The sequence below is a fragment of the Xiphophorus couchianus genome, chromosome 13, assembly GCF_001444195.1.
Source record: "Xiphophorus couchianus chromosome 13, X_couchianus-1.0, whole genome shotgun sequence".
NCBI lineage: Eukaryota > Metazoa > Chordata > Actinopteri > Cyprinodontiformes > Poeciliidae > Xiphophorus > Xiphophorus couchianus.
Window position 1 is genome coordinate 27,910,941 of NC_040240.1, and position 23,818 is coordinate 27,934,758.

Genomic DNA, 23,818 nt, shown 5'->3' on the forward strand with positions numbered 1-23,818 from the left:
CCATTTCAATTAAAACCTTTCTTCCTGGCTCGGCCCGTAAAATGGGGCCTGTTTGGATCCGTGGCTGCAGAAAGATGTGCTAAATTCCATCTTCACACGCTTGAGAACTGTTTTACGAACAGCAGAGAGCTGACTCATGAGCTTTGAAAGACCTACTCAAGGTAGAGAACAGCAAGGCCCCCTGTGTTTCATCCAGTGTTGCTGGGTTTTTACTAGTTGTCCTAAGTTTGATTCCCAACATGCAGATCTATTGCTTAGTAAAAAAAATATCTGTAAAATTCAAGTCATAAAAGAAAAATAAGCCAAATATGAGAAAGAAAATCAGTAACTGAGTCACGTATCTGAAAAGAGATGGAGAGAAGTCCAAGTGTTTCTATATTTTCTCAAAATCACTGGTCAACGGGCAAAACATTGTCTGGGGTTTTTCATCTGTTTTAGGGTCATGTTGATGAGCTGAATCCAAAAATAACATTGCTTTTACTCAATCAAGTCAACTTTCTGGACTATGGAGCAACATAAGCGTCAAAATGCAGGACTTGTTCTCACATCTGGATCGGTTCCCTGAGAATCTGATCAATGAGTGACGAGCAGGAGGAGAGATTCCATCAGGACAGGAAAGAGACGGAGAATTTTACACAAGGAAGACGTGATGTTCAACTCACATGTACTTACCCTCATCAGTGTTTATTATTCAATTTATAGAAATCCAAGTTTGTAACATTCAATTAATAAAAATTCAGAAAACTTTTTTTTTTCCTCCTAAAACCGTTCTTGGATGAGAAATATTAACGGAAATGAACTGACAATGTCACAAAAATGTAATCAGTTTAGTCAGAAGATCAGATTTCTCTAAAATCAAATTAGAATAAAAACTTGACCTGATTGAGAAAAATGGATGTCATTTTTAGATTCAGTGGTGCCAAATAGTCCTAATTCAGTTGAGAAGCATGGACAACTTCCAAAAAATATATATTATTTGTAACCCAGTGTCATTATCCCAAAATAACTGATGTTCCTTTAGCCATGCTGAACAGAACGGAGAGCTCAAACAAATCAGCTCTACTGAGTTTGTTTTATATTATAAAGTAACAGACTACATTGTGCATTTCTGATAAGGAAATATGAAAAAACATTTTAAATGGAGAACATAGTTATAGTGTAACTTTATGTTTTGATTCTCTCATAGATCCTTACCCATCTGTTGTTAGATTACTAATGTCTTCACTTGATGGTTTAGATTGTTCTATGATGTTTCTTAAGCTTTTGAAGCAACTTGTAGAAAGAAATGCTCAGTAAATACCATCATGACAAAGAACCAGAGCCTGACAGAGGACCCTGATGTGATTCATGGAATTTGCTTTTATTTAACAGATCATTAGGCAGGTGGTCAGCTTCAGCTTCCTGTGGTGAACATGAGACAAACCGAATGCTGCAGAGCTGCCAGGAGCTTCACACCAACAGAGGGCGAGTTGGATGATTCTAGGTTCAGATGGACTAACGGAGACCACCACGCTGTTCCTCAGAGCGCTAGCAACAAATTGTAGAAAAATAAACAAAATCTGAAGACTGAAGCTGTCTTAGAGCTTCTACACAGCATCATGGGCTGCTTATACAGCTGTGGACTAAAGGCAGAGACAACGTAGAGTCCCAAAGTCAGCTCAGTCTCCAGCTGACCTCTGACAGCAGCCTGACATCTTCATAGGCAGAAACACACAGAAGCTCCGGCCAATCACTGCTGTTTGTCAGGCTTGTAGATGGACAGGGTCCGCGCTGACGGGTCAGTGGCGCTGATCCAACGAGGCATCCAGTAATGGGACAGCCACTGGGCCCGGCCCGGGAAGAACTTCTCAAACACCTGTCTGTAGTAGTAGGCCTCTTTGGTCTTGGGGGTGTTGTGGGGAAAAGTCTGCTCAGCCTTCTCCATCTGGCTGTCGTTGACCTGGGGAGCACACAGACCGGTTAGAGTACGGGCCGGCCACAGGTTCAGAAACTACTTCCTGCTGAGAATTCGCCCGCCTCGCAGGCAGTGGATGAGCCTGTTAAATGCTGCTGTAGCTCATATTATTCAGGTTTCTTCAGTTGTTGTGGTTGGTGACAGTGGGCAGGACCGATCGGTCCTACAGGAGATCTCCTGTAGTGGTCTGTATTACAGGCCTGCTACAGAAGCCTCTGACTGAAGACAGCATGTTGTAATATTACTGTATCCAGAAGAGGAATGTTTGATGTTTTTCACTTTATGAAGCATCCTCCTAAGTAGAACAATCTCTAGAGCTCCTACAACAGTCCCCCAAACAGACCCAGTCATTTTAGAACATGTTTGCTTGACATGAGGGGCCACAGAGCAGACAGAACGAAGTGACTAAAGCAGGGATCAGTCAAACAAATCACAGCAGATTTTATCTTATGAAAATAATGAGAAATGTAAGACAGCAGTGAGTTTAGCAAACATTTCCTTTTCCAGACTATTAAAAACCCAGGCTGGTGATGTGAAGTGAATCTCAACATAAACCTGATGCTGTTCATTAGCTTTAGCCTAGCTCACTGTCAGTGTTGGTAGATTAACACGTACCACAGAGTCCAGATGCTCCTGCAGGTAGGTGTACCAGGACTTCTTCTCAGACGTCATACCGTCACTGAAGGCTTCCTTCCGTCTCCACAGGATCTCATCAGGAATCAAGTCCAGGCCTTTGAAAGAGTCTCTGAGGAGGTGTTTCTCCACTCCGTCCTGCACACACAGGTCAAGCAGCTTCATCAACGCAGCAGCAGAGTGATTCTTCTGCTACACAGAACGGAGCATCTGAGGAACTGACCTTAGGAGTTCTCATCTCCTCAGGAAGGGAAAGGTAGTAGGACGTGAATCTGTGGTCCAAGAAAGGCACTCTGAGCTCCAAACTGAAAAAACAGAGATGTGTTACTATTAACTGTGTTCATTCAACTATTTAGAATTACATGCTAATTACATGCATGTGGCAGAGTCCCATGAAGAAGTCAGCTGGTAAAGGAGAATCATTCCATTTTATACTAGACAGACCAAAAAGAGCAGGAGCTTCTTAAAGAGACAGATTGATATTTACAGTATTTTTATAACAACTGAAGGTAGCATAGGAAATACGTAATACTGCCCCTTTAAGCACATCCACTTATTCTCTTTGCCCAGAACCGTAGAGTGTTTGATGGAGACGATTATAACCAGGTGTTCTTACACTGATCGGATGCTATGTTCAGTTAGCATAAAGTCAGCTCATTGTCTATCTAAATGGTTTCAGTGTGGAGTCGTAGCCGGTGGGGGTGTGGCATGTCTTACCCGTGTGCAGCGGTGGTCCGATCAGCACGAAGAACATCGAACAGGTAGAGCTCCTTTAAGAGGCGGACGCTGTCCTCTGCTCCTGCTTTGGCACTTGGAGCCTGGAGGAGGAAAGAGTCCAGTTAGCAAAGACTCAGCTGAATTTGAAATCCTCCCTTCACAGCTCTGCTAGTTACATTGGCTATAAAAAGTATTCACCCCCTTGGATGCTTTACCCTGTTACCTGCTTTTTTATGCTATCATGACAACAAAATCTGGCTTTTTGGAGAAAAAAAGAAACAAAACATTTAATGCCAGAGTAAAAACTGATTTCTAAGAAAATAATGGAGAAAAAGTCATTGAAAACTATAAGTCAGAGAATGGATGCAAAAAAAATCTCTAAAATCCTGAACATCTGCTGGAGTACAGTTAAATCATCAAGACACAAAAGAAAGTGGTTCATGTATAAATCTGCTTTGATAGGGTCGTCCTCCCAACCTAAGGACTAGTCTACATGAAGAGACTAGTGAGAGAGGTCACCAGGTTACCATGACTACGCTGAAGGAGCTCCATGCTGCAGCAGCTGAGATGGAGAGACTCTGCAGACAACCATTGGTTCTTCATCAGTCAGAGTTTTATGGGAGAGAGGCGATGAGGAAGTCACTGATGAGAAAAACTCACATCGAGGCTGGACTAGAGTTTGTTTGCCTAAAGGCACGTGGGAATGATTAATTTGTAAAAGCAATAAAAAGATAAATCATAAAGGCGGTGAATGCTTTTTATAGCTACTGGAGATTCATGCGGTAAATAAAAATACAACAACTGAGTCACTAATAATACTTCTGGTTACAACATAACATGACTCTGGACTGGATTGTGATGATTTCTATTCAGTGGAACTGAAGTGACTGTTACTTTAGTACAAACATACTGTAAATCACATGTTAAGTATATCTGAGCTGAATGATGAACCTCGCCTGGAACACTTCAGAAATCTCAACATGCAGTTGCTCGGCAGAGAATCAGAGCTGGAGGCTGGTGGTGTAACGGACAGCTTCCTGGAGAACTTACCTTGTGGAAGTAAAGGTAACCCTGAGTCAGCTCATCAGAGCCCTCTCCAGAGAAGATCACCACACTGTCTGTCTTCTCCCTGATGTACTTCGATATCAAGTACATCCCTGCAGCAGAGGAAACAGAACCTTAATCTTAGCAAGTTCGCTTTTACTGCTTCAATGCCTTCAAACTTTACAACATTAAGGAGTGGTTGGACAGCAGCAGCAGCCAGCACCCTGTCTGGCTCTCTGACCTCACCGCGTCTCACTGGATTTAAGGTCAATTCAAAAAAGTCGCTCGGTTGGAAAGAGGAATGTGGTGATTGTGAGCACATCAGTCACATCAGAAAACTCTCCAGGCTGCAGAAATGTACAACCACAAGTTATTTTATTAGCAGTCTGGGTGTTGATTCCCCTGCAAACAGAAACCGACTTCCGGCCGATCTGTAGCGGCTTTTTGACTAATTTCTACTGAGGGATGACGAGACAGGTAAAAATTGGAAACAAATCATATTTTGACCGTTTTGAACATACATTGCATAGATATTTATTATATATATACAGCTGTGGAAAAAATGAAGAGTCCACTGCACCCTTACCCCAGTGAAAACCTCCAGGTTATTCCACCAAATATTGATTTATGAACTCTTCTTGAGTTAAAACATCAATATTGTTGTTTCTAAATGAATATGAACCTGTTTTATTTGCATTATTCGATGTCTGAATGGGATGCATCTGTTTTGTTATTTTGACCATTTTCTGCAAATAAATGCTATGTTTTTGCTTGGAAATTCAGAGACATGTTGTCAGTAGTTCATAGAATAAAAGAACGACATTCATTTTACTCAAACAGCTGTTGGTTAAAGTCGGGAGGTTCTGCCTGCTGCCAGCCATCACTCACCAACAGAGGCTCGGACAGTGGTGATGTCATAGGTCTCCAGGTGGAAGATGACCTCCTCCAGAGCTTTGACTCCTTCCTCTGCTGTGAACTCCACCTTGTGGTGCTCACTGCCGATGTGAGCGGCCACCTGACAACACACAGGACAAAACAGAGGCTGACTGGAATCATCAGAATTTAAACAGTCAATAATTGGAGAGTACAAAAAAGTTTCTTCCATGAATCAACTGCAGATGATTTAAGTAGAAAAATTGCTAAGCTGACCTTTTCAGCAGCCATGACATCAGGACTGTCCTCAGAGCCGATGGAAAACGTCTGAATGGAATACGGCAGCTTCTCCTCTTTGGACAGCTTCAGCAGCATGGCCGCCACCAAACTGGAGTCCAGACCGCCTGGCCATCCAACGACACAACAGGAATGATTCCATATGTACCACCATATTGGATCAATAATTCATTCTCTCAAAAGGAAAGAATGGTCAAAAATGTCCATTTTATTACACCATCAGTACTGAGAAAAGTATTTTCTTACAGATTTCTTTCATTTTTGTTGAAATAAAATAAATCTGTCTGAAAACACTACAGTTTCAGGTCATCAAATAAATTTGTACGCAAGACAAACATTACCCGAGTAAAAAAGAAAACCAGTTTTAAAATTAGGATTTTATTCATTAAAAGGGCAAAAAGCTCCAAGCCACCGCAATACTATATGAAAAATCAATTATATCCTAAAGCTAGTAACTTTAGCTAATTGTGCCACTCTTAGTGAGCGTCAACAGCTACCAACTCTAACTGACCATGAGTAGAGGAATTCTGACCCACTCTGCTGCTAGCATTGCTTTATTTCAGCAACATTTTAGGTATTTCTAACTGGTTTAAGGTCAGCATGTCAGTCAGACTAGTGAAGACTTGACAAAACCATTCTGTTTTTAGAACCAGTCAGGGGTGGATTTGCTGGTGTGTTTTTGTCCTGCTGGAGAACCCAGAATGCCCTGTGCTGTAGTCCACTTCCTGCGTTTGGAGCGCTCTCTGGTTCGCTTGGTGTTCATATATGCATTCTAACTGCACCAGAGTTCACTTCAACCAAACCCAGACCGACGTTTGTAGGAGAACCAGAGTTAAATTCTTTGGTCCGCATCAGAGTTCGACTACACATTCACACTTTCCCAAATGAACCGGACTTTCTAGACAAACCGCCCAGAGTTTTATTAAAGCGGACTGAACAGGGCTGGTGTGTTGATGATTTCTTGAGACTGGTTTCACATAGATCATATCTGGGTGTGTTTAGTGAGACTGAGCCAGCTTTGGGAAGCATTTTCCCTTCATGGATGAAATAATCATTTAAACTACATTTTTAAATGTACAGTCATATTCGATAAATAATATCTCGATGAGTTTCATTTGTCAGGTTAAAAAAACCTTAAGGCAGGTATTAAACATACTTTTCATTAAGCCCACATTTCTGTTTGCAAAACTGCCTTATATTACTGGTCAGATGTAACTATTCTAATGTAAAATGTCATGTTTTCATTACTTGCAAGCAGAAAATGATCATCATTAAGAGAAACGTAGGTGTTAAAACATCAGTCTGACTAATCTCTGCATTTCACTTGGTGATGGAGTTACTGAAATAAATGCACTAATGTAATAAAACTCAAAACCAATCAGAAGCAGAAGAAAACAATATTTTTTTCCCAGGACTGGCCATGAGGAAGTGTATCTGTGCCTTTAAAACAAATGGAGCCTTCAGTAAGGCTGTGGGGAAAACTGTTCAAGAAGCAAACATAATCATCTCAATAACACTGGCACTGTGTACAGAAAATACAACAAGCATGTTTCATTATGCATGAGATGAATATGAGGACGTCAGGAGCCACAGAGGCTGAAAACCTGTAACTTCTGACGTCACAAAGGCTGAAGACCTCTGTGACGTCAGAAGTCAAAGAGACTGAAAACCTCTGTGACTTCTGAGGCCACTGAGGCTGAAGACCCCTGTGACTTCTGACGTCACAGAGGCTGAAAACTTCTGTGAGGTCAGAAGTCAGAGACTGAAAACCTCTGTGACTTCTGACGTCACTGAGGCTGAAGACCCCTGTGACTTCTGACGTCATAGAGGCTGAAGACCTCTGTGACTTCTGACGTCACAGAGGCTGAAGACCTCTATGACTTCAGCCTCTGACGTAAAACCTAATGACGTCACACAGGTTTTCAGCCTCTGTGACTCCTGACGTCACAGAGGCTGAAAACTTCTGTGATGTCAGAAGTCAGAGACTGAAAACCTCTGTGACTTCTCAGGCCACTGAGGCTGAAGACCTCTGTGACTTCTGACGTCACAGAGGCTGAAGACCCCTGTGACTTCTGACGTCACAGAGGCTGAAGACCCCTGTGACTTCTGACGTCACAGAGGCTGAAGACCCCTGTGACTTCTGAGGCCACTGAGGCTGAAAACTTCTGTGACTTCTGAGGCCACTGAGGCTGAAGACCTCTGTGACTTCTGACGTCACAGACGTTTTCAGCCTATGTAACATTAGAGGTTTTCAGCCTCTGTGACGTCAGAAGTCACAGAGGTTTTCAGACTGTGTGAGTTCTGATGTCACAGAGGTCTTCAGCCTCTGGGACGTCAGGAGTCACAGAAGCTTAAAATCTCTGACGTCAGGAGGTTTTACGTCAGAGGCAGAAGTCACAGAGGTCTTCAGCCTCTGTGACTCCTGACGTCACAGACATTTTCAGCCTCTGTGACATCAGAGGTCTTCAGCCTCTGTGACTCCTTACATCACAGAAGTTTTAGGCCTCTGTGACTTCTGACGTCACAGCAGTTTTCAGCCTTTGTGATGTCAAAAGTCACAGAGGCTGAAAACCTCTGTGACGTCAGCAGGTTTTACGTCAGAGGCTGAAGTCAGAGGTCTTCAGCCTGTATGACATCAGAAGTAACAGAAGTTTTCAGCCTCTGACGTCTGAAGTCTTCAGCTACTGTGACGTCAAAAGTCACAAGTTTTCGGCCTCTGTGACGTCAGAAATCACAGAAGTTTTCAACCTCTGTGACTCCTGAGATCACAGAAGTTTTAAGCCTCTGTGACGTCAGAAGTCAAAGACGTTTTCAGCATCTGTGACATCAGAGGTCTTCAGCAACTGTGACGTCAGAAGTCACAAGTTTTCGGCCTCTGTGACGTCACAGGTCACATAGGTCTTCAGCTTCTATGACGTCAGAAGTCATAGAGGTCTTCAGCCTCTGTGAAGTCAGAAGTCAAACGTCTTCAGCCTCTGTGACGTCAGAAGACACATGTTTTCAGCCTCAGTGACGTCAGAAGTCAAACGTCTTCAGCCTCTGTGACGTCAGAAGTCACAGAAGTCTTCAGCCTCTGTGACGTCAGAAGTCAAACGTTTTCAGCCTCTGTGACGTCAGAATACACATGTTTTCAGCCTCTGTGACGACAGAAGTCACAGAGAATTTCAGACTGTGTGACTTCTGATGTCACAGAGGACTTCAGCCTCTGTGGCTACTGACATCACAGAAGTTTTAAGCGTCTGTGACATCAGAAGTCACAGAGGTCATCGGCCTCAGTGACGTTAGAAGTCACAGGTCTTAAGCCTGTGTGACGCCAGAAGACATGTTTTCAACCTCTGTGACATCAGAAGTCACAGACGTTTTCAGCCTCTGTGACGTCAGAAGTCACAGAGGTCTTCAGCCTCTGTGACGTCAGAAGTCACAGAGGTCTTCAGCCTCTGTGACTACTGACATCACAGACGTTTTAAGCCTCTGTGACGTCAGGAGGTTTTAAGTCAGAGGCTGAAGTCATAGAGGTCTTAAGCCTCTGTGACGTCAGAAATCACAGACGTTTTCAGCCTCTGTGACGTCAGAAGGCACAGAGGTCTTCAGCCTCTGCGACGTCAGAAGTCACAGACGTTTTCAGCCTCTGTGACGTCAGAAGGCACATAATTTCAGCCTCTGTGACATCAGAAAACACATGTTTCCAGCCTCTGTGACATCAGAAGACACATGTTTTCAGCCTCTGTGACGTCAGAAGACACATGTTTTCAGCCTCTTTGACGTCAGAAGTCACAGAGGTTTTCAGACTGTGTGACTTCAGACGTCACAGAGGTCTTCAGCCTCTGGGACGTCAGGAGTCACAGAAGCTGAAAATCTCTGTGAGGTCAGGAGGTTTTACGTTAGAGGCAGAAGTCACAGAGGTCTTCAGCCTCTGTGACTCCTGACGTCACAGACGTTTTCAGCCTCTGTGACATCAGAGGTCTTCAGCCTCTGTGACTCCTGACATCACAGAAGTTTTAGGCCTCTGTGACTTCTGACGTCACAGCAGTTTTCAGCCTTTGTGATGTCAAAAGTCACAGAGGCTGAAAACCTCTGTGACATCAGGAGATTTTACGTCAGAGGCTGAAGTCATAGAGGTCTTCAGCCTCTATGACGTCAGAAGTAACAGAAGTTTTCAGCCTCTGTGACGTCAGAAGTCACAGAGGTCTTCAGCCTCTGTGACTACTGACATCACAGACGTTTTAAGCCTCTGTGACGTCAGGAGGTTTTAAGTCAGAGGCTGAAGTCATAGAGGTCTTAAGCCTCTGTGACGTCAGAAATCACAGACGTTTTCAGCCTCTGTGACGTCAGAAGGCACAGAGGTCTTCAGCCTCTGCGACGTCAGAAGTCACAGACGTTTTCAGCCTCTGTGACGTCAGAAGGCACATGATTTCAGCCTCTGTGACGTCAGAAAACACATGTTTTCAGCCTCTGTGACGTCAGAAGACACATGTTTTCAGCCTCTTTGACGTCAGAAGTCACAGAGGTTTTCAGACTGTGTGACTTCAGACGTCACAGAGGTCTTCAGCCTCTGGGACGTCAGGAGTCACAGAAGCTGAAAATCTCTGTGAGGTCAGGAGGTTTTACGTTAGAGGCAGAAGTCACAGAGGTCTTCAGCCTCTGTGACTCCTGACGTCACAGACGTTTTCAGCCTCTGTGACATCAGAGGTCTTCAGCCTCTGTGACTCCTGACATCACAGAAGTTTTAGGCCTCTGTGACTTCTGACGTCACAGCAGTTTTCAGCCTTTGTGATGTCAAAAGTCACAGAGGCTGAAAACCTCTGTGACATCAGGAGATTTTACGTCAGAGGCTGAAGTCATAGAGGTCTTCAGCCTCTATGACGTCAGAAGTAACAGAAGTTTTCAGCCTCTGTAACGTCTGAAGTCTTCAGCTACTGTGACGTCAGAAGTCACAAGTTTTCGGCCTCTGTGACGTCAGAGGTCTTCAGCAACTGTGACGTAAGAAGTCACAAGTTTTCGGCCTCTGTACCGTCACAGGTCACATAGGTCTTCAGCTTCTATGACATCAGAAGTCATAGAGGTCTTCAGCCTCTGTGATGTCAGAAGTCAAACGTCTTCAGCCTCTGTGACGTCAAAAGTCACAGACATTTTCAGCCTTTGTGACATCAGAAGACACATGTTTTCAGCCCCTGTGACGTCAGAAGTCACAGAAGTTTTCAGACTGTGTGACTTCTGATGTCACAGAGGTCTTCAGCCTCTGCAACATCAGACGTTACAGAGGTTTTCAGACTGTGTGACGTCAGAAGTCACAGAGGTCTTCAGCCTCTGTGACGTCAGAAGTCACAGAAGTTTTTAGCCTCTGTGACGTCAGAAGTCACAGAGGTCTTCAGCCTCTGTGACGTCAGAAGACACATGTTTTCAGCCTCAGTGACGTCAGAAGACATGTGTTCAGCCTCTATGACATCAGAAGTCACATGTTTTCAGCCTCAGTGACGTCAGAAGTCACAGAGGTCTTTAGCCTCTGTGTCTCCTGACATCACAGAAGTTTTCAGCCTCTGTGACGTCAGAAGACATGTGTTCAGCCTCTATGACATCAGAAGTCACATGTTTTCAGCCTCAGTGACGTCAGAAGTCACAGAGGTCTTTAGCCTCTGTGTCTCCTGACATCACAGAAGTTTTCAGCCTCTGTGACGTCAGACGTCACTGAGGTCTTCAGCCTCTGTGACGTCAGAAGTCACCGAGGTCTTCAGCCTCTGTGACGTCAGAAGTCACAGAGGTCTTCAGCCTCTGTGGCGTCAGAAGACATGTTATCAGCCTCTATGACGTCAGAAGTCACATGTTTTCAGCCTCAGTGACGTCAGAAGTCACAGGTCATCAGCCTCTGTGACGTCAGAAGTCACAGGTCTTCAGCCTCTGTGACGTCAGAAGTCACAGGTCTTCAGCCTCTGTGACGTCAGAAGACATGTTATCAGCCTCTATGACGTCAGAAGTCACATGTTTTCAGCCTCAGTGACGTCAGAAGTCACAGGTCATCAGCCTCTGTGACGTCAGAAGACACAGGTCATCAGCTTCTGTGACGTCAGAAGACATGTTTTCAGCCTCAGTGACGTCAGAAGACATGTGTTCAGCCTCTATGACATCAGAAGTCACATGTTTTCAGCCTCAGTGACGTCAGAAGTCACAGAGGTCTTTAGCCTCTGTGTCTCCTGACATCACAGAAGTTTTCAGCCTCTGTGACGTCAGAAGTCACAGAGGTTTTCAGCCTCTGTGACGTCAGAAGTCACAGAGGTTGTCAGACTGTGTGACTTCTGATGTCACAGACGTTTTCAGCCTCTGTGACGTCAGGAGGTTTTACATCAGAGGCTGAAGTCATAGAGGTCTTCAGCCTCTGTGACGTCAGAAGTCACACGTCTTCAACCTCTGTTACATCAGAAGTCACAGAGGTCATCAGCCTCTGTGACGTCAGAAGTCACAGAGGTCTTCAGCCTCTGTGACTCCTGACGTCACAGATGTTTTCAGCCTCTGTGACATCAGAGGTCTTCAGCCTCTGTGACTCCTGACGTCACATAAGTTTTCAGCCTCTGTGACGTCAGGAGTCACAAAGGCTGAAAACCTCTGTGACGTCAGGAGGTTTTACATCAGAGGCTGAAGTCATAGAGGTCTTCAGCCTCTGTGACGTCAGAAGTCACACGTCTTCAGCCTCTGTTACATCAGAAGTCACAGAGGTCATCAGCCTCAGTGATGTCAGAAGACATGTTTTCAGCCTCTGTGATGTCAGAAGTCACAGACGTTTTCAGCCTCTGTGATGTCAGAAGTCACAGATGTTTTCAGCCTCTGTGATGTCAGAAGTCACAGAAGTTTTCAGGATCTGTGACGTCAGAAGTCACAGAAGGTTTCAGCCTCTCTGAGGTCAAAAGTAACATGTTTTCAGCCTGTTATGTCAGAAGTCACAGAAGTCTTCAGCCTCTGTGACGTCAGAAGTGACAGAGGTTTTCAGCCTCTGTGACGTCAGAAGACACATGTTTTCAGCCTCTGTGACGTCAGGAGTCACAGAGAATTTCAGACTGTGTGACTTCTGATGTCACAGAGGTCCTCAACCAGTGTCTCCTGACATCACAGAAGTTTTAAGCCTCTGTGACGTCAGAAGTCACACAGGTCATCAGCCTCAGTGACAGCAGAAGTGACATTTTCAGCCTCTGTGACATCAGAAGACACATGTTGTCAGCCTCTGTGACGTCAGAAGTCACAGAAGTTTTCAGACTGTGTGACTTCTGATGTCACAGAGGTCTTCAGCCTCTGCAACATCAGACGTTACAGAGGTTTTCAGACTGTGTGACGTCAGAAGTCACAGAGGTCTTCAGCCTCTGTGACGTCAGAAGTGACAGAGGTTTTCAGCCTCTGTGACGTCAGAAGTCACAGAAGTTTTTAGCCTCTGTGACGTCAGAAGTCACATGTTTTCAGCCTCAGTGACGTCAGAAGACATATGTTCAGCCTCTATGACATCAGAAGTCACATGTTTTCAGCCTCAGTGACGTCAGAAGGCACAGAGGTCTTCAGCCTCTGTGGCTCCTGACGTCACAGAGGTTTTAAGCCTCTGTGACGTCAGGAGGTTTTAAGTCAGAGGCTGAAGTCATAGAGGTCTTAAGCCTCTGTGACGTCAGAAATCACAGGTCTTCAGCCTCTGTGACGTCAGAAGTCACAGACATTTTCAGCCTCTATGACATCAGAAGACACATGTTTTAAGCGTCTGTGACATCAGAAGTCACAGAGGTCATCGGCCTCAGAGACGTCAGAAGTCACAGGTCTTAAGCCTGTGTGACGCCAGAAGACATATTTTCAACCTCTGTGACATCAGAAGTCACAGAAGTTTTCAGCCTCTGTGACGTCAGAAGTCACAGAGGTCTTCAGCCTCTGTGACGTCAGAAGTCACAGAGGTCTTCAGCCTCTGTGACTACTGACATCACAGACGTTTTAAGCCTCTGTGACATCAGGAGGTTTTAAGTCAGAGGCTGAAGTCATAGAGGTCTTCAGCCTCTGTGACGTCAGAAGTCACAGACATTTTCAGCCTCTGTGACATCAGAAGACACATGTTTTCAGCCTCTGTGACGTCAGAAGTCACAGAGGTTTTCAGACTGTGTGACTTCTGATGTCACAGAGGTCTTCAGCCTCTGCAACATCAGAAGTCACAGAGGTCTTCAGCCTCTGTGACGTCACAAGTGACAGAGGTTTTCAGCCTCTGTGACGTCAGAAGTCACAGAGGTTTTTAGCCTCTGTGACGTCAGAAGTCACAGAGGTTTTTAGCCTCAGTGACGTCAGAAGTCACAGAGGTCTTCAGCCTCAGTGACGTCAGAAGACATGTTTTCAGCCTCAGTGACGTCAGAAGACATGTGTTCAGCCTCTATGACATCAGAAGTCACATGTTTTCAGCCTCTGTGACGTCAGAAGTCACAGACATTTTCAGCCTCTGTGACATCAGAAGTCACATGTTTTCAGCCTCAGTGACGTCAGAAGTCACAGAGGTCTTCAGCCTCTGTGACGTCACAAGTGACAGAGGTTTTCAGCCTCTGTGACGTCAGAAGTCACAGAGGTTTTTAGCCTCTGTGACGTCAGAAGTCACAGAGGTTTTTAGCCTCAGTGACGTCAGAAGTCACAGAGGTTTTTAGCCTCTGTGACGTCAGAAGTCACAGAGGTCTTCAGCCTCAGTGACGTCAGAAGACATGTTTTCAGCCTCAGTGACGTCAGAAGACATGTGTTCAGCCTCTATGACATCAGAAGTCACATGTTTTCAGCCTCTGTGACGTCAGAAGTCACAGACATTTTCAGCCTCTGTGACATCAGAAGTCACGTTTTCAGCCTCAGTGACGTCAGAAGTCACAGAGGTCTTTAGCCTCTGTGACGTCACAAGTGACAGAGGTCTTCAGCCTCTGTGACGTCAGAAGTCACAGAGGTCTTCAGCCTCTGTGACGTCAGAAGTCACAGAGGTCTTCAGCCTCTGTGACGTCAGAAGTCACAGAGGTCTTCAGCCTCTGTGACGTCAGAAGTCACAGAGGTCTTCAGCCTCTGTGACGTCAGAAGACATGTTATCAGCCTCTATGACGTCAGAAGTCACATGTTTTCAGCCTCAGTGACGTCAGAAGTCACAGGTCATCAGCCTCTGTGACTCCTGACGTCACATAAGTTTTCAGCCTCTGTGACGTCAGAAGGCACAGAGGTCTTCAGCCTCTGTGACTCCTGACGTCACATAAGTTTTCAGCCTCTGTGACGTCAGAAGTCACAGAGGTTGTCAGACTGTGTGACTTCTGATGTCACAGACGTTTTCAGCCTCTGTGACATCAGGAGGTTTTACATCAGAGGCTGAAGTCATAGAGGTCTTCAGCCTCTGTGATGTCAGAAGTCACAGAAGTTTTCAGCCTCTGTGATGTCAGAAGTCACAGAAGTTTTCAGCCTCTGTGACATCAGAAGTCACAGAAGTTTTCAGCCTCTGTGATGTCAGAAGTCACAGAAGTTTTCAGGATCTGTGACGTCAGAAGTCACAGAAGGTTTCAGCCTCTGTGACGTCAGAAGTCACAGAAGGTTTCAGCCTCTGTGACGTCAGAAGACACATGTTTTCAGCCTCTGTGACGTCAGAAGTCACATGTTCTCAGCCTCTATGACGTCAGAAGTCACAGAAGTTTTCAGCCTCTTTGACGTCAGAAGACATGTTTTCAGCCTCTGTGATGTCAGAAGTCACAGACGTTTTCAGCCTCTGTGACGTCAGAAGACATGTTTTCAGCCTCTGTGACGTCAGAAGACATGTTTTCAGCCTCTGTGATGTCAGAAGTCACAGACGTTTTCAGCCTCTGTGACGTCAGAAGACATGTTTTCAGCCTCTGTGACGTCAGAAGACACATGTTTTCAGCCTCTGTGACATCAGAAGTCACAGAAGTTTTCAGCCTCTGTGATGTCAGAAGTCACAGAAGTTTTCAGGATCTGTGACGTCAGAAGTCACAGAAGGTTTCAGCCTCTGTGACGTCAGAAGTCACAGAAGGTTTCAGCCTCTGTGACGTCAGAAGACACATGTTTTCAGCCTCTGTGACGTCAGAAGTCACATGTTCTCAGCCTCTATGACGTCAGAAGTCACAGAGGTTTTTAGCCTCAGTGACGTCAGAAGTCACAGAGGTTTTTAGCCTCTGTGACGTCAGAAGTCACAGAGGTCTTCAGCCTCAGTGACGTCAGAAGACATGTTTTCAGCCTCAGTGACGTCAGAAGACATGTGTTCAGCCTCTATGACATCAGAAGTCACATGTTTTCAGCCTCTGTGACGTCAGAAGTCACAGACATTTTCAGCCTCTGTGACATCAGAAGTCACGTTTTCAGCCTCAGTGACGTCAGAAGTCACAGAGGTCTTTAGCCTCTGTGACGTCACAAGTGACAGAGGTCTTCAGCCTCTGTGACGTCAGAAGTCACAGAGGTCTTCAGCCTCTGTGACGTCAGAAGTCACAGAGGTCTTCAGCCTCTGTGACGTCAGAAGTCACAGAGGTCTTCAGCCTCTGTGACGTCAGAAGTCACAGAGGTCTTCAGCCTCTGTGACGTCAGAAGACATGTTATCAGCCTCTATGACGTCAGAAGTCACATGTTTTCAGCCTCAGTGACGTCAGAAGTCACAGGTCATCAGCCTCTGTGACTCCTGACGTCACATAAGTTTTCAGCCTCTGTGACGTCAGAAGGCACAGAGGTCTTCAGCCTCTGTGACTCCTGACGTCACATAAGTTTTCAGCCTCTGTGACGTCAGAAGTCACAGAGGTTGTCAGACTGTGTGACTTCTGATGTCACAGACGTTTTCAGCCTCTGTGACATCAGGAGGTTTTACATCAGAGGCTGAAGTCATAGAGGTCTTCAGCCTCTGTGATGTCAGAAGTCACAGAAGTTTTCAGCCTCTGTGATGTCAGAAGTCACAGAAGTTTTCAGCCTCTGTGACATCAGAAGTCACAGAAGTTTTCAGCCTCTGTGATGTCAGAAGTCACAGAAGTTTTCAGGATCTGTGACGTCAGAAGTCACAGAAGGTTTCAGCCTCTGTGACGTCAGAAGTCACAGAAGGTTTCAGCCTCTGTGACGTCAGAAGACACATGTTTTCAGCCTCTGTGACGTCAGAAGTCACATGTTCTCAGCCTCTATGACGTCAGAAGTCACAGAAGTTTTCAGCCTCTTTGACGTCAGAAGACATGTTTTCAGCCTCTGTGATGTCAGAAGTCACAGACGTTTTCAGCCTCTGTGACGTCAGAAGACATGTTTTCAGCCTCTGTGACGTCAGAAGACATGTTTTCAGCCTCTGTGATGTCAGAAGTCACAGACGTTTTCAGCCTCTGTGACGTCAGAAGACATGTTTTCAGCCTCTGTGACGTCAGAAGACACATGTTTTCAGCCTCTGTGACATCAGAAGTCACAGAAGTTTTCAGCCTCTGTGATGTCAGAAGTCACAGAAGTTTTCAGGATCTGTGACGTCAGAAGTCACAGAAGGTTTCAGCCTCTGTGACGTAAGAAGTCACAGAAGGTTTCAGCCTCTGTGACGTCAGAAGACACATGTTTTCAGCCTCTGTGACGTCAGAAGTCACATGTTCTCAGCCTCTATGACGTCAGAAGTCACAGAAGTTTTCAGCCTCTTTGACGTCAGAAGACATGTTTTCAGCCTCTGTGACGTCAGAAGACACATGTTTTCAGCCTCTGTGATGTCAGAAGTCACAGAGGTTTTTAGCCTCTGTGACGTCAGAAGTCACAGAAGTTTTTAGCCTCTGTGACGTCAGAAGACGTGTTCAGCCTCTATGACATCAGAAGTCACATGTTTTCAGCCTCAGTGACGTCAGAAGTCACAGGTCTTCAGCCTCTGTGACGTCAGAAGTCACAGAGGTTGTCAGACTGTGTGACTTCTGATGTCACAGACGTTTTCAGCCTCTGTGATGTCAGGAGGTTTTACATCAGAGGCTGAAGTCATAGAGGTCTTCAGCCTCTGTGACCTCAGAAGTCACACGTCTTCAGCCTCTGTGACGTCAGAAGTCACACGTCTTCAGCCTCTGTTACATCAGAAGTCACAGAGGTCATCAGCCTCTATGACATCAGAAGTAACATGTTTTCAGCCTCAGTGACGTCAGACAGCACAGAGGTCTTCAGCCTCTGTGACGTCAGAAGTCACAGAGGTCTTCAGCCTCTGTGACTCCTGACGTCACATAAGTTTTCAGCCTCTGTGACGTCAGACGTCACAGAGGTTGTCAGACTGTGTGACTTCTGATGTCACAGACGTTTTCAGCCTCTGTGACGTCAGGAGGTTTTACATCAGAGGCTGAAGTCATAGAGGTCTTCAGCCTCTGTGACGTCAGAAGTCACACGTCTTCAACCTCAGTGATGTCAGAAGTCACAGAAGTTTTCAGCCTCAGTGACGTCAGAAGTCACAGAGGTTTTCAGACTGCGTGACTTCTGACATCACAGAGGCTGAAGACCTCTGTGATTTCTGATGTCACAGAGGTTGAAAACTTCTGTGACTTCAGCCTCTGACGTCAGGAGTTTTCAGCCTCTGAAGTCAGGAGTCACAGAAGCTGAAGTCACTGTGAAGTCTCTGTGACTCCTGAACTTAAACTTTCATGTTCAACTAATGGTTATTTTAGTTATAATTCTGATTACCATCTTAAAAAATATATTTTTTCATTTAAGACCTTTTTATGCAATCAGAAATACACTGAAATATACAAATAAGGAATTAATTCAAATCCTTTTTAAATATGAAACATTAATTTTATTTCCTAAATAGCATGCTTGATCAGCGGTAGCAAAGGATGCACCTGCAGCTGAAAATTATCTCTAACATCAACATTTGAAAAGCTGTGACCTCTGTGCTTGACTTAACGTTAATGCGGTGTAGAGTTGAAAATGTGTTTTAGTGTGAGATTATTTTTTTGACTGAATTTGAACCAGGTGAAGCTAAAACTGCCACTTGATGAGTTTTGGGCAGAACGTATTTACAGACAGTTTTTCTTATCTCAAATACAAAATGTATATGTTTTTGTACATTTTGTCTTGAGTACTGTTCTGAGAATGTTGTTCTTTTATCAAATAAATTTTTTGAGTCTGTATACTCCAGTTAATGATTAATCAGTTACTAAATTAGTTGACAATCACTTCAATAACTGATTAATCACAATTAACCCCATTAAGTATTTCAGATCCTAATATTTGCGACTGTTTATTGTTAGCATTTAATTTATAAAAAGTTTTAGTTTTGTCTTCTGATTTATAGCACTAAATCAGAAAAAAGCGCAATGTGACTTGATGTAACGAGTAACGCGATGGTTTTGTACAAATGTAGTGAAGCAGAAAGTACACTTATTGTAAAATGTAGTGGAGTAAAAGTCAAAAGCATCCTTGATTGAATCTACCTAAGTAAAGTACAGATACATGAAAATTGTACTTAGGTACAGTAACGAAGTACTTGTACTTCGCTACTTCCCACCACGGCCATTTTCTGATTCAAACGGCAGCAGCTACCTGACAGCAGACAACCGATGCGTCTGTGGGCCATAAGGCGTTTCCTCACAGCGTTTTCAAACAGACTTCTGATGTTGCGTTTCACCGTTTCCTCCCCAAAATCTGGAACAACACATTGGTTTGGTTATAGATAGTATGACAGAAGCTGAACTCGGTAGAGGAAGTTTCTCACCTGAAGACAGTCCTCCCACCGTGTCGTACAGGGCGTGCGCCGGCTCTCTGGTACAGCAGTGAAACTGCTCAAACTGAACCGACTGAACTTTGCCAATAAGTTTCAAGTCAAAGACCTCAAAGTGGCCAGGGAGGAAGGGAACGATGCTGGCAGCGGTTTCCATAGAGTGGGTGATCTCTACAAGGCCTACGATCAGAAGTACAAGTTAACTCATGTTCACCGAGACAACCTCACTAGTTAGTTTGGGTAGCTGTTCTAAGCTAACCCAGGACCTTTGGCCTCTGAGCAGACTGCAAGGAAGCCATCGTCGGTGAGGAACTTAAAGAGCGGCCGGACGCCGTACGTGTCTCTCCCCAGGTGGACTTTTCTGTTGGCCGTGTCCAGCAGGATGAAAGCAAATACTCCATCCAGGAGAGAAGCCATCTTCTGGACTCCAAAGCGGTCGTACAGATGGAGCAGAACCTCACCGTCTACTTTAGTCTGATAATCAAAGTCAAACCTTGTCTTCAGCTGAAAGAACAAAAAGCAGTGGCAGAGTTTGTGATTTACCCTCACCGAAACCATCTGCAACTGTTAAAAATACATATAACAACATACAAATGCCAGAAGTATAACTTTAAAAACATCCTATTCTTAGCAAGCCAACAGACCAGTCTGGGTCCATTAGCTTGTTAGACCAAGGCATGAGAATCATTAACCACTACTTTACAGGCTAATGGTGGGGTACTTCACCATTAGCTTGCATACTTCATATGCATACAACACATGCATATGTGTTGGACTGTACAGCTGATTGGTCTTAAAAACTCTTTCCAAGTCTCTACTAATTACACTAGTAAACAACCAAAACATTGTCTGGGGTTTTTCATCTGTTTTAGGGCCGTGTTGATGAGCTGAATCCAAAAATAACATTGCTTTTACTCAATCAGGTCAATTTTCTGAACTATGGAAAAACATAAGCATCAAAATGCAGGACTTGTTCTCACATCTGGATAAGTTTCCTGAGAATCTGATCAATGAGTGACGAGCAGGAGGAGAGATTCCATCAGGACAGGAAAGAGATGGAAAATTTTACACAAGGAAGACGTGATGTTCAATTCACATGTACTTACCCTTATCAGTGTTTATTATTCAATTTACAAGTTTATATTTAATTAATAAACTGATAGAAAACTTTTTTTGAACAATATTAACAGAAATGAACTGACAATGTCACAAAAATGTAACCAGTTTAGTCAGAAGATCAGATTTCTCTAAAATCAAATTAGAATAAAAATCTGACCTGATTGAGAAAAATGGATGTCATTTTCAGATTCAGTGGTGCCAAATAGTCCTAATTCAGTTGAAAAATAAAAATAAATAAATCAGACAACTTCCAAAACATTGTTTTTTGTAACCCAGTGTTATTCTTGAACTAACCTGAAGGCTGCATGAAGCCTGGAGGTTTACAGCTACCGAGTTTGCAGATATAAATAAAATAAATAAATAAATCCCTCTGTGCCTCAGGATGAGCTGGTTTTATGTTCTAATCAGTTTGTTACAATTCCACCAACAATAACTGTAGTATAATTAGTAGCAATGAACCCTAGTAGCTACTGAGAGATCAGTGGAGAGCAAACTCTGCTACTGCAAACTGTGGTCTGTTCTCAGATTCCATGGTGTTGTAATGCTTGGTTTTTATAAAAGCCAGATCAGTTTCACAGCTGTCTTACTGCTTGGTGGTTGTAAATCTCTCCGTTGTAGCAGAGCCACAGGTAAGGGAACTTCTTGACTCGAAGCGGCTGCATACCATACAGCTGGTCCACAATGGCCAGTCGGTGGAAGCCGAAGCAGCAGTTGGTGAAACCGTTGACATTTTCAAAGCGGAAAGCATCGGGGCCCCTGTGAGCGATCTTCATAGCACACGTGCACTGAACCGACAGACACTCATCACTGCCAAACAAAGCCCAGATGCCACACATCTTCAGCCTGCAGAGGAAAGAAGGAAAAACAGGAGAATGTTAAAGAGATCTTGACTCTCTAACTCTGAGTCGTCCTAAAGGAATCCAACACTGAGAAGGAAGAGTTTCATTACTTCACATTTTTGAACCCAACAACTGCAAAAGAAATCTTTTGAACCACAGACAGCTATGCATTTTTTATCAATCTGAAGATTTGTATTGATAACATCCATCAATTATCAATATCTGCTTCTTCAGGCTAGGTGTGGGCAACTCCAGGCCTGGAGGGCCGGTCTCCTGCAACTTTTAGATGCATCTCTACTTCAACACACCTGAGTCAAATAATGAAGTAATTAGCAGGATTCTGGAGAACTTGACTTCACTTAGGAGGTGATTCAGCTGTTGGATTCAAGTGTGTTGGATCAGGGAGACATCTAAGAGTTGCAGGACACCGGCCCTAGAGGACCAGGATCGCCCCCACCTGATAGGGGATAGTGCCCATCTCCAGCGGTCACTGGGCGAGAGGCAGCGCATGTTGAGACTTTATCACCAGGAAACACAACCAGGACGACGTAGAGAGATCAATCAACACATGCAGCTGCTCCATTCATGAACCCGCTGCTGACCAGCTGCAGCTTCCTCATAATGCAGCATCCCGTCTGCCTGCATCACTATCTTCTTCGTCCTCCTCTTCGTCGTCTCGCAGCGGCGAATTGAACGGCAGCAGGCTCTGCCTGTAACGGCTTCAGTTCACACATTCACCAAACTAAGCCTAAACTCTTGACGCCCCGCTCCAGATCTGCATCATACAGAAGCTACTCATACCGGCTGCAGAGATTCAGCTCAGAGGAATCTCTATATCATTAACAGCAGAGAGGAGAGGGAACATACCGCTCACTTTACCACGATCCAAAACTATCTTCTGACGCTTCCTCGCAGCGATGGAACTATGACAAGCCGCTGCTGAGGCTACAGGAGGCGCACATGGCATTGTGGGTTGACTCTTCAAAATAAAAGTGCATAAGCGACGAGAAAGATGGAACTGGGATTACATGTCAAACTTGACGACAAAACCGATCAAGTTAGAGGAACTAGATAAAAAGTCAGCTGTGAAGTGAGTGAGTTTCTCTCTAACTCAGACGGATCCAGGGCTTAAAGTTCTCGGATGGTGTTTTATTGTGAAATCCATCTCGTATCGCAAGCACCATGCAACAAAAAGTTATGTTGCATCACCTGAAAATGTATCTTTTTTTTTTTTTACACAATCTCTCTGAGAACATGGTGACATGTTAGCATGTACCCTGACGCAGGGAGTTTCCGCACCTGAGTGAAGTTGGCCCCCCCACCTTCTTCAAATTAGACAAAATTGGTGTCAATCAACTCGGCTACGTTTGTGCAGCAAAAATTTTCGTTTGTGCCGCTATCATTTTAAAGATATAAAGAAATGTTTTTAGAGGTCATCAAAGGTCAACCAGCCCTCTTAATATCTTTAAAATGATAGCTGCACAAATGAAAATCTTTGCTGCACAAACCAGCACAAATGTAGCCGAGTTGATTGACACCAATTTTGTCTAATTTGAAGAAGGTGGGGGGGCCAACTTCACTCAGGTAGTTTCCGCAGGTCCCTTCATCACGGGGCGGTACCGGCCGGGGTTCTGTCTCTGTACCCGTTGGTCCAGCTGGTGCCTGTCTCTCCCCTCATGACGAAAGAGGGAGACAAACTCAATCTGTCTCAGGGCAGCTCAGAGGCACACTGGGCAAACACACACAACTCCCAGTCTGACCAGTTAACCTACCTTAAACTCAGCTTCAACTGAAACATAGCAGTTTACTGCTGGCTTTACGTCACAAACACTGTTCCAAAGGGAACCATCCTCCTGAGACCCAGCAATACATTTTTGTCCTCTGTGGAGCACATAGGTTTTTTGTTCATAACTCTGAAACCATACATGCCACTGTGTTAAATCCTATTGGTCCTTAGAGAGGACATCCTGGGCCTCGAAATGTGTTCATATTTGCCACAAGAGAGTTCCGATGTCCTCTCCAAAGGACATACTCTAAAAAATAAATAAAAACATGTTTTGAAATTTTTTCAATTGTAGTGATGTTTTTTCACTCCAAAGAGTCATGTAGTGTAAAAAAAAAGAAATTCAAAAACTTTTTTTTCTCTGGGTCTCAGGATTATATTAAGAGCAGAAATTAGAAACACTAAAGCAAGTTACAAATTAACATGCGCTAAAATTACTGCTCCTCATTGAGATCCCAACGTGATAATTAGCGATCATTAATGGATCAATAACCCACCTTCATCACAAATGCAGAAAAGTATTAATGTAACTCAGGAATAACTCCTGTCAACTGCTCCACTATATTGTCCTACAGACTCCTTTAGCTGCTTAACAAGGTGCCTCATAATTACTGCTCTGAATGCTGCAAAAAACACTGAAAGCTATTTACCAATGAACTGTTTCCTCTGATCATCCTTGAGATGTTTCTACAGGTAAAATGGAGCCACCTGTGGTGAACTCAGTTGACTGGATTGATTTGGAAAGGATCACATCCGTCTATGTAAGGTCCCACAGTTGACCGTGCAGGTCAAAGGTCAAACACCAAGCATGAAATCAAAGGAATTGTCTGTAGACCTCATTCACTGGATTGTTTTGAGGCAGAAATCCAGAGAAAGATCCAGAAACA

At 44.4% G+C, this 23,818-nt stretch overlaps 1 protein-coding gene across 4 annotated transcripts; it reads right to left on the reverse strand.

Moving 5' to 3' along the window:
- Positions 1-1,338: 1,338 nt before the first annotated feature.
- asns (asparagine synthetase) lies at positions 1,339-22,127 on the reverse strand. 4 transcript variants are annotated; one of them, XM_028036860.1, is made up of 12 exons: positions 22,016-22,127; positions 20,974-21,152; positions 19,457-19,694; positions 19,185-19,370; positions 19,013-19,114; positions 5,498-5,625; positions 5,237-5,363; positions 4,355-4,461; positions 3,305-3,405; positions 2,811-2,892; positions 2,570-2,725; positions 1,339-1,939 (listed from the first exon to the last, which is right to left on the reverse strand). In XM_028036860.1, the coding sequence occupies exons 2-12, from the start codon at positions 21,055-21,057 to the stop codon at positions 1,730-1,732; spliced, it is 1,521 nt and encodes a 506-aa protein (XP_027892661.1). In that variant the 5' UTR covers positions 21,058-21,152; positions 22,016-22,127; the 3' UTR covers positions 1,339-1,729. The 4 variants fall into 4 exon arrangements, with proteins under 4 accessions (XP_027892661.1, XP_027892660.1, XP_027892658.1 ...); XM_028036859.1 differs by having other exon boundaries at positions 20,897-21,152; XM_028036857.1 differs by lacking the exon at positions 22,016-22,127 and adding an exon at positions 21,606-21,945 and having other exon boundaries at positions 20,897-21,152.
- Between the last annotated feature and the right edge of the window lie 1,691 nt (positions 22,128-23,818).

Bases quoted from the DNA above. Each gene is read 5' to 3' on its own strand.
- asns (XM_028036857.1), bottom strand. From the start codon at position 21,658: ATGCGCTGCCTCTCGCCCAGTGACCGCTGGAGATGGGCACTATCCCCT. The intron at 5,364-5,497 runs GTCAGCTTAGCA...GTGTGTTGTCAG, and splicing joins ATGTCATGGCTGCTGAAAAG to GTGGCCGCTCACATCGGCAG. The intron at 4,462-5,236 runs GTGAGTGATGGC...CCTCTGCTGCAG, and splicing joins CACTGTCCGAGCCTCTGTTG to GGATGTACTTGATATCGAAG.